Below are 11019 nucleotides of genomic sequence, written 5' to 3' on the forward strand. Positions count from 1 at the left end.
ATATATATATATATATATATACTTTTGTTGCATGAATTGATTTGACAGAACTAATACATTTAGATTTTATGTAATATAGTACTTTATATGGATATATTTTTTTGTTCAGTATTTTTTTCATAAATAAATCCATTAATATATTATATAAATACCTTTTATATAACTTTTATATATTTATAGGGTTCCAGACTGCAACCTTTTTTCCTGCTGGTGCGACTAGATTTTGTTAGAGGACGCACTGGTGCCACCACTACGGTGCCTAACTGATAATAGCTGCCATTTCTGTTACATATGAGAGAACTTCATCTCAGGGTTTGTAAAACCTTTTGAGAGTGAAATTCAAGCACTTTTCAAGGGCTTTCAAGTGCTTCACACTTTTTCCAGCATTTCAAAGCTCTAAATATTATCCAAGTTTAATGTTATTTATTGTATTAATATTATAAATGTGATGATTTGTAAAACTAAAAGTTTAAAGGTGTAGGAAAACTGACACTGTGTGGCAAATAAGCACTTTGTGGCAAATAAGCACTTTTATTTAAAGGTGCACTATGTAAAAAAAAAAATCAGTAAGATATCTAAAAACCACTAGGCCAGTGTTATATATTTTGTTCAGTTGAGTACTTACAATATCCCAAATGTTTTCAACTATTTGTAAATCGTGAGAAATTGCTATTTTAACCAAGGAACCGGTACTTGTGAGGGAGTCGCCTGTCGATTGCGTCATATCAGCGTTCCCCTCGGTTTCCGGTTTTATTTTGTAGAACTGCTTTACTCTTACTGCAGTGTGAACAAGTGTCATAGCAGCCGCCGAGCGAACGCACAGAGTAACGTCATAACATCATTTTCAACATGTTCAAATGTATCTAATATGATAAACAGAGCTGCGTTACCTCACTCATGACAGGAAAAGCGGAAATGGTGCCTACAACTGTGGCATAATAAAAGTCCCGGTGCTCACAAGTTGTGTGTTGTGTTCATCGATCTTATTAACAATCGCTCCAGCAGCCTTGCTCAGCTCCAACACTCGGTCCTGCTCTGCTTTATGCATCCATGAACATGATTTCTGCCCAAGTCCTATCCCGATTATTTTCCGCCGGCTGTGAGGTGAAGATAGGGTTGCCACCTTTGGTGTGGCAAAATAAGGGACACCCATTCACGACCAAAAAAAAAAAACACGTCATGAAATGATTATTACATTGACTACCTGACAGCTCAATAATAAACCATAAGAAAACATGAGATCAAGTATGTGAACTTGCAACAGAGCACATTTTATATTATTTTAAATTTGATTATTTTATTTATTTCTAAAGAACTTTTTAGTAGCCTATTTGGTGCACTTTAAAGGGACAGTTCAGCCCAAAATGAAAATGCTGTCATCATTTACTCGCCCTCATGATGTTCCAGACCTGTATGAGTTTCTTTATTCTGCTGAACACAAAAGAAGATATTTTGAAGAATGTTTGTAACCAGGCTTCTTTGGGGGCACCATTGACTTCCATAGTAATCTTCCTATGTGTTCAACATAACAAAGAAATGTATACATGTTTGGAACAACTTGAGGGTGAGAAAATGATGACAGAAATTTATTTTTTGGGTGAACTGTCCCTTTAAGCAGTCATTCTGAACCACTAATCACTTTTTGAATTTCAAAAATGTTATTTTTTTTTTATTAATTTACTTAAATTATGACTATATTATCATGTAGTTATTTGTCCCATTTTTATCTATTTTTTTTTTTTAAATGTCATAAACTTTATACGACAGGATTATTGGTTATGTATGATTATAGCGTAGCTAAATTATAAATTAATAATTACATTTATTAGGCTATAATCTATTAATTAACCTGTCTAAAAAATTATAATTCTGTCTGCCAAGCTCTGATAATTTATGGAATATTATATTAATATATTATCCATTAAAAAAAACTATAGGCTACCTTTAGAAGCACAGATGTGTCTGTCACCGCTGTTGCTTTAAGTCAGTCAGTCTGAGCAACTGAAATGCTTCTCACAAAGTGTGCAGTTGGCCTGAGGTTCATCATGAGTTACTGGACAGACCCATTGATACCTTTTTGATATTCAGCTCTATATCTGGAGATCCTCTTGCGTTTAAACGGTGGACGCACGCGACGCGAGCTCGACATGTTTTTAAAAAAACGCACAACACAGGCACACGGCACAGCGCAAGTTCTCGAGACTCCGCCGCTATGACAACAAAGCCGCTAAAACGCAATCACGCACAAATGAGCTCCTGTACTACTTATTGTGAAATTGATTTGTTTATATTTGCTATCAGTATTCTCCACACTGCAAAAGCCTTGTGTGTTTATTGAACTATGTGTGACCTATGTAAAATACGGAACAAATCGCGTCCCGTATTGGTTTGATACGGAACGCGTCATTTTGCTTGTAAATACGGGACGATTCCGTATTTTACGGGACGGGTGGCAACCCTAGGTGAAGACCACATGTCTTCATCAAACTACGTCTCTGTTTTGAACAGGTGACCTCTAGTGGACAGAAAAGTTACACAAAAAAAGACTTGAAATTACCACTATAACCAATAGTTGGCAGCAGAGGATCGCTTATTTGCCTTATTAGCCATTTTCACTCGACTTTCCTAATATATGGAGAGAGAAAAGGTAGGAAGTCAGAAAGTCTCATGACTCATTTTCTTTGAATTGCGACTGAATTACACAGAAAACAAGTAAGAGTGCTCCTTTTATCACTGATGCTGTCGGTCAGTTCAGTGTGATACAATGGAAGAACAATGGTACATTAAATAAAAGTAGAATTTTTAAATTTTCTTCTTTTTTTTCAATAGCTGTTGTTAATAAAAGTTAATTTTATCTATATGTCAATTCAAGCTTAGTGCGTCACTGTTACATTTCCAAAGAAACAAACATGTTAATAAAATTAGTAACTGCACTTATTAACAAAACAATAGTAATTTTATTATTAAAATAACTTTATGATCATTTTTCCTCCAGCACTGATGCCACTGCTTTCAAATGTTAGTCTGGAGCCCTGATTTATATAATTTTATACATTTTAATGTTTTTTTTTTTTTCAGTAATCACTCATATGTTCGTTCGTTTTTGGCAATTCATTAAAAGTACCTATTCATAAGGCTTGATATTCATATGACATAAAACATTAATCTGAATAAACTAGTCTATGAATAAACTTTTGTTTTTTGTTTTTTTGTGCAGCCGTTGAAGATGATACAATAGAAAGACATTGTATCATTTCAATTTCAAGCTCACAACTCAAGTAAAATAAAATACATGTACACAACATACTGAACAAACTGTATCTCCATCCCTCACAGCCTTGTTTTCTTTTGTCAAATTAAATATGGCGTCTACTGTGACTAAAGTCTGTTGAGTGCTGTAAGACTGTACAATCGCCTTTGAGCTCTGACTTTAACCATCAGTTGTTAAATGTTTCCTTGTTTTAGGTGATGATACCTAAGACATTTTAACTCTTTTGATCAGGTTTTGGGGCTTGATATACTCCTCCATTTCTTAACTGCTGAGATCCAAGTGTTGCGTGTGTTGGCATGATCTGCTTGTCATGGCTTCATTTTATTTTTTTCCTACCGATAAATCTTCCCTTTTGTAGGTGTACGATATCCAGGGCAACCATCAGGATGAGAGCAAAGTTGTGGTGTCGGTCATCTTTGAGAACAAGTGTGACACCTTCATCAAGTCAATGGAGTTCAATGTGCTGGATTCCCTCAACTCCAAACTGCAGCGGCCGGAGGGAGCCGGACCTCACGATGGCCTCACGGTCCCCTTCCAACTGCCACCAGGTCAGAATAGCGATACTCCATTGAAAGTGCCATTGGCTAGGCAGAATTTACTCATGTGCTTGGTCTTTCTCCAGGGGTTTCAAATGAGGCTCGCTTCGTGTTCTCCGTGCAGAGTATCGTCATGCCTCAGAAACTAAAGGGAACCCTCACCTTTATAGTTAAGGTAAGAAACTCCCATTTACACACGAATACGCATACATTTCCATAAAGTGTGTTTTAGCCTGTGCGTATTGATTGTTTTCTGGCGTAGTCTGAAGAATCCTCCACTCATGAGAAACTGGACTTCAAACTGCACTTTACATGCACGTCATACCTGATCACCACTCCCTGCTACAGGTGAGGAACACGTTACCTTAAATAGACCTCTGTATACACATATGGAATGCTCTGTTTAGTAAAATATAGTGATGTGTTTACATATACTGTTATTTTATATATATATATATATATATATATATATATACACAAATACATATACACACTATTTTATATATAGTGCTTTGTTTATAAATACTCTTTTATTTTTTTAGCGCCTTATCTGTGTGTAAATGTATAGATATATGTATACTGTTTTATCTGATTTCATATATACATCAATCAGGCAAAACATAATGACCGGTGAAGTGAATAACACTGATTATCTCTTCATCATGGCACCTGTTAGTGGGTGGGATATATTAGGCAGCAAGTGAAAATTGTTGTCCTCAAAGTTGAGAGGCAGGAAAAATGGGCAAGCATAAAGATTTGAGCGAGTTTGACAAGGGCCAAATTGTGATGGCTAGACGACTGGGTCAGAGCATAAACTGCAGCTCTTGTGGGGTGTTCCCGATCTGCAGTGGTCAGTATCTATCCAAAGTGGTCCATGGAAGGAACAGTAGTGAACCGGCGACAGGGTCATGGGTGGCCAAGGCTCGTTGATGCATGTGGGGAGTGAAGGGTGACCCCTGTGGTCTGATCAAACGGACAAGCTACTGTAGCTCAAATTGCTGAAGATGTTAATGCTGTTAATGCTTTGGGCAATATTCTGCTGGGAAACCTTGGGTCCTGCCATCCATGTGGATGTTACTTTGACACGTACCACCAACCTAAGTATTGTTGCAGACCATGTACACCCTTTCATGGAAACGGTATTCCCTGGGGGCTGTGGCCTCTTTCAGCAGATAATGTGCCCTGCCACAAAGCACAAATGGTTCAGGAATGGTTTTAGGAGCACAACAACGAGTTTGAGGCGTTGACTTGGCCTCCATCAGAAGATGCTACAATGTGCTCATAAAGGGATGGACATGGTCCGCAACAATAACGCTGTGGTGTTTAAACAATGCTCATTTGGTACAAAGAGGCTCAAAGTGTGCCAAAACAATTTCCCCCTCACCATTACACCACCAGCAGCCTGAAGCCTTGATACAAGGCAGGATGGTTGTTTACATCAAATTCTGACCCTGCTATCTGGATTTTGCGGCAGAAATTGATGCCCATCAGACCAGAAAATGTTCTTCCAATCTTCAATTGTCCATTTAATTATAGCCTCATTTTCCTGTTCTTAACTGACACGAGTGGCAGCGGTGTGTGTTCTTCTGCTGTAGTCCATCTGCTTCAAGGTTGGACGTGTTGTGCGTTCAGAGATGCTCTTCTGCAGACCTCGGTTGTAACAAGTGGTTATTTGAGTTACTGTTGCCTTTCTATCAGCTAGAACCAGTCTGGCCATTCTCCTCTGACCTCTGGCATCAACAAGTAATTTTAACACACAGATCTGCCGCTCACTGGATATTTTCTCTTTTTTTGACCATTCTATGTAATCCCTAGAGATGGTTGTGAGTGAAAATCCCAGTAGATCAGCAGTTTCTGAAATACAGCTCACCTGGCACCAACAACCATGCCACGTTTAAAGTCACTGAAATCGCCTGTCCAATTCTGAAGCTCTGTTTGAACTTCAGCAGATCGTATTAACCATGTCTACATGATGCCTAAATACATTGAGTTGCTACCATGTGATTGGCTGATTAGATATTTGTGTTAACAATTAGGCTAGTTGAACAGGTGTGCTTAGATATATATATTTATGTTAATTGGTTAAAACTAAATAAAAGTAAGCTTGTTGTACTTGTTGTAGCTTGAGTGATTTCATGTATCTGAACGTTTCCTTGTGTTTTCAGTGACGCATATGCTAAGCTTCTGGAGTCGGGCGACCTGAAGGGCACCTCTCTACGGCTAGAGGGGGTCAACATGCCCTTCCACCACCTGCTGGCCAGGATCTGCTTCCACCATCACTTCTCTGGTGCGCTGACTTCACAAAGAAGCCTGGAATACCTTTTGAAATGTGAAAAACCCTTCAATCTTTTGTTCTCTTATTTCCTGTTTTCACAGTTGTGGAGAGGATTGACTCCTGCGCCTCCATGTACAGCAGGTCGATCCAGGGTCACCACGTCTGTTTGCTGGTCAAAACCGTGAGTGGGCCTCAGATGAATCTTTGGAATACCAAAGCATTATTTTAGTACTTTAAGGGCGCTTTTACACCTACCTTGTTTGGTCCGGATTTTCGGACTTTTCAGTTTGGTCCGAATCAAAATTACAGGTGTGAAACCTCCCCCGTACCACGGTCCGGACCAAACAGACGAAATTTGGTCCGACGAAAAGAGGTAGTCTCAGTCCGGAGCAAACTGAACAAAGGTTCGGTTCGTTTCTAGTGTGAAAGCATTTTCTGTATGGTTCGGACTTTCAGACCATTTACAGGAAGTTCCTGTTTATGTTTAAATATTATAATGTTATTTTTAAATTTCATCTAGGCTACATTGATTATGAAAAGTGAAAAGATGCGCAATATGTCAGAAGACAGAAGTTCAGAAATGATTTTGAAAGAAATTTTTATGATTTTACTTAGAAAGCCTTTCTTTAATGTGAATTTCGTTTTGTATAAATTGTATCTTAATTTTAATCAACGTTTAATCAGATAATTGCCTGGATTTAATAAATAAGAAGCAAATAGTCTATAGCAGACAATAATCGCGGGAGCGATCACATGTGCTTTGCACATGAACTGGAGCGCGTCTCAAATGAACCGAAACTCAGCAGGCTACTTGTCTCACAAACATGAGAAATATGTGTACATAAAGCTTGAAATGTCCACTTTTAAACGTAATGAAAAGAAAATAGTCAAGCAATGCGCACTGTTCACTATTGGCAACGATATGCGTCTGTTCATTCATTCTTGTCAAAGACGCTGATGTCAGACGCACGTCCGTTTACAAACCAATCAATGTCCAGAAGCAGCCCACATAGATGATGACGAGTGGACGCAAGTGTGTCATGTAAAGTTCTTTAGTCCGCTCGCATAATTGCAATGTGAAACCAAACCAAAACTAACCGAATGTATAAAATGTATCAAAACGTGAACTTCGGTTCGGACCTTGGTGCGGACTTTCAGGTGTGAAAACGCCCTAAGATGACTGATTGAAAAATGTTCTAAATAAGAACAGGTTCATCCGCACCTTTGTTTCACGCTAACCTCTCATCTCTCTCTTCCAGTCCGATCAGACCGTCTCCATCGACGCCAAGTGCGACGAGCCATCGCTGCTGGGGAATGTGCTGGACGAAATCAAGCAGACCTTCTCGAAGTGCTGATTGTGACCCCCTCACCGCCCAGAAACCCCCTGAACCCCCACACGCTCAGAATCATATACCCTGCTCTGAGACTCGTGTCCCTCCTCTGAACCTTTGTATTTATTGGATCGGTCCTTCTCTGTTCTTCTTTTAAGCCCGTCTCTTGCCTTTGTTTCCCCTCCTCGACTGTGTCTGGCCTCCGACGTGCGTCTGATCTCACACTTCATCCTGCATCCTTCGTCTCTCTGACGCTCTTTCCATTGTCTTAACGGTCCACGACATTCATCTTGATTGAGAACTGGATTTTTTTGTTGTTGTCGACGCTTGAGTTGTGTGCTTTTTTCTTTTTTTAAATGTTTTGCGTTGTGTTGTTTGTTGAGTTTTGTTTCTGTCCTGACCTCCATCAGCGCCTTTCTCTGCATTAAACATCAGCTTGTCTGTTCCCTACAAGGTTCGTGTTGCTCTTTTTCGAAGACCAGAAACACCCAAACCACAACTGCCTCTGAGCACTAATGTCACTCCGTGCAGTTGTACATTTCGTTAGGACTTCTAGGTACACAGGGTTGCGTTCGAGACCACGTTTATACTTGCAATCATGTGATGGCCCACTACTATTTGTGTCCTAATGTTGACAGATAACTACAATAGCATATAATTAATACAACTGCACACTAACAAACCTTTGCTCAGGATAATGGCGGTTAGTAAAAGTGGCAAAATGAACCATTTCATGTCTCTCAGATCCGATACACTGTAGTAATTCTTGTACTTTATGTTCCAGTTAATGGTCTCCATCAGGATGAAATCTCTAGGTTGCTTGTTTACCTCAGAAAAGTTTTCATGTGTACTTCAGTTTATGAAAAAACACCAAAAATGCAGTTACTTACTCGATGGTAGTCAGTGGGCCTATAACTACACTTGCCCCATTGACTTCCATTGTGCTTTTGTTTGTTGCGAACTGAAGTACGCTTTAAAATAATTTTCTGATCGCGCTAACCTCGAACATGCCATTTAACACATGGACAGTATCTCATATTTCTGGGCAGTATTATATCAGTCATCCCTTGTGTTTCTAAAACTTGTCTTTAAGAATATAAGGGAGCCTAAAAACTTAAATGCGCTCTTCCTCTGTCTATCACATCTATCTAATGCCTCTGTGGCTTCGACATCATCCAAACTCGTGCTTCTACATGTGTTCTTCAGCTCTTAGAACTGCCGTCTTGTACATTTGCAGATTACAATGAATCAAGGTTTTTTTTTTTTTATATATGCTGTTAAATGCCTTTTTTTTTCACTCTAATGTACTAATTCAGGCACATGCTGTAAGTAATTCCTGTGTTTAACTGTCTGATCCAGCACGCTGTAGCGCTCGGTTGTAAGGACGCAACCAAAGTAGTGGTTCTCTGCTCACGAAAGGGTACCTTGAAAGTGTTTTCCAATGTACGAGCGAGTTCATCAACAAGAAGTGACTTGAATAGAACGTTTCTGGTGTAACAACTTAAGTCTGAATTTTTGTGCTACGAGTCACATTGAAATTTATAACTTGCATGGGTAGGAATGTAAACTTTTGCCTACTTTTTTCGGTTTTGATTAATACATGAACACTTGCATAGAAAATTCCCCCTATCATTCCTTTATTGTCGCTATTCTTCTTATACGTCTATTCTTTTTTTTTTTTTTTTACGTAAAAGCTGGCTTCACCATACTACACCTTTTGATGGTAACATGTATTTTTATTTGAGTCCATAAACTTCAAAAAATGTCCTGGAATGTTTTTAAAAAATTGCATTTTGCATTAAATTATTATTATAAATATATATTATATATATCAATAGAGGGGGTTTGGGGGGATTTAGGGGGTCTATTAGATATGAATACTTAGCTGTTAAATGTGATTCAAGTGAAGTGGCCCAGCTAATCTAATACGGTTTTCCCTCTGGCAAGTTATAGTGCAGATATTGCTGGATTTGGCTTTTCATTAAATATACTCTCATTGCTCTTCTTTGAAGGTACTGTCCAACTCCTTCATATGTATTTTCTGACTGTATGATGTAATATAATGTTTTAAGATGAATAAATGAGCTAAAAGAATGACCAATAATGTGCGAGCAAAATTCTTGAGGTCCACCCAAGAGTTTGAGAAGGATGCTATAGTTTATTGTGTGTACCAATAAATTCATACATGTACATGTTGACCAAATCTTTGCCTCTGTTTTGAAGAATTGCAGATGTTTCCTGTTTCTAATCATGTGTGAACCTTTCTTTTTATATATATATTTAGCATCTGAACAACATTAAAATACGTATGCGTGTAAACATGCATATTGCTAAAAGCTTTTGTCGATCTGGTTGTTTACCGTAACATTTTAACTTTATTCATTAAGAGTTTCAAATATATAACCTGTTTTATTGGATTGATCAACTCCCTTTGCTTTAGATGGATATAGATTGTGGATGGATGGTAGATAGATAGATAGACTGAACGACCGATACAGACAGATAGATAGACCAAACTACAGATGGACCGAACGACTGATAGATAGAAAGACTGAATGACAGACCGGCAGATAGAAAGACTGAACTACCAACAGATAGATGGACGGAACGATAGAAAGATAGACCAAACGACAGACAAGATAGACTGAACGATCGAAAGATAGATAGACTGAACGACAGACCGGCAGATAGAAAGACTGAACTACCAACAGATAGATGGACGGAACGATAGAAAGATAGACCAAACGACAGACAAGATAGACTGAACGATCGAAAGATAGATAGACTGAACGACAGATATAGACAGACAGATAGATAGACCAAACTAAAGATGGACCGAACGACAGACTGATAGATAGAAAGACTGAACGACCAACAGATAGATGGACGGAACGATAGAAAGATAGACCAAACGACAGACAAGATAGACTGAACGATCGAAAGATAGATAGACTGAACGACAGATATATAGTTAGACTGAATAACAGATAGACCGAACGATAGACAGATAGACCAAACGACAGACCGATAAATAGACAGAAAGACTGAACGACATAGATAGATAGACAGACGGATAGATAGGCTGAATGACAGATAGACCAAACAACAGACAGATAGACCGAACGACAAACCGATGGATAGACAGAAAGACTGAACGACAAAGATAGGCTGAATGACAGATAGACCGAATGACAGACAGATATACCAAACAAAAAATAGACTGAACGATAGATAGATAGACTGAATGATAGAAAGATAGACCAAAACAACAGACAGATAGACCGAACGACAGATAGATAGTTAGACTGACAGATAGACCGAACGATAGATAGACTGAACGACAGATAGACCGATAGATAGACTGAACGACAGACAGATGGATAGACTGAAAGATAGACTGAACAACAGATAGATAGACTGAATGACAGAGACCGAACGACAGACCGACAGATAGATAGACCAAACGACAGACAGATAGACCAGACAACAAATAGACTGAACGACAGACAGATAGATAGATAGACAGACTGATAGATAGACCAAATGACAGACAGATAGACCAGACAACAAATAGATAGACTGAACGACAGACAGATAGATAGATAG

The 11019-nt window shown here is 38.6% G+C and overlaps 1 protein-coding gene across 4 annotated transcripts in view; it reads left to right on the forward strand.

The window, feature by feature from the left end:
• The window catches only part of ap3d1 (adaptor related protein complex 3 subunit delta 1), a 49700-nt gene extending 41835 nt beyond the window's left edge, over nt 1-7865 (forward strand). For 2 of the 4 annotated variants that reach the window (XM_079807435.1, XM_079807436.1), the window contains 6 exons: nt 3630-3819; nt 3894-3982; nt 4070-4155; nt 5973-6094; nt 6184-6263; nt 7342-7865. In XM_079807435.1, coding sequence (XP_079663561.1) covers nt 3630-3819; nt 3894-3982; nt 4070-4155; nt 5973-6094; nt 6184-6263; nt 7342-7437 — 663 coding nt within the window. In that variant the 3' untranslated portion in view covers nt 7438-7865. The remainder of the gene's footprint in view (nt 1-3629; nt 3820-3893; nt 3983-4069; nt 4156-5972; nt 6095-6183; nt 6264-7341) is intronic. The other 2 variants (XM_079807433.1, XM_079807434.1) reach the window with 1 other exon arrangement.
• The last annotated feature ends 3154 nt before the right edge of the window (nt 7866-11019 follow it).

The sequence above is a fragment of the Gobio gobio genome (genome assembly GCF_949357685.1).
Source record: "Gobio gobio genome assembly, chromosome: 24".
NCBI lineage: Eukaryota > Metazoa > Chordata > Actinopteri > Cypriniformes > Gobionidae > Gobio > Gobio gobio.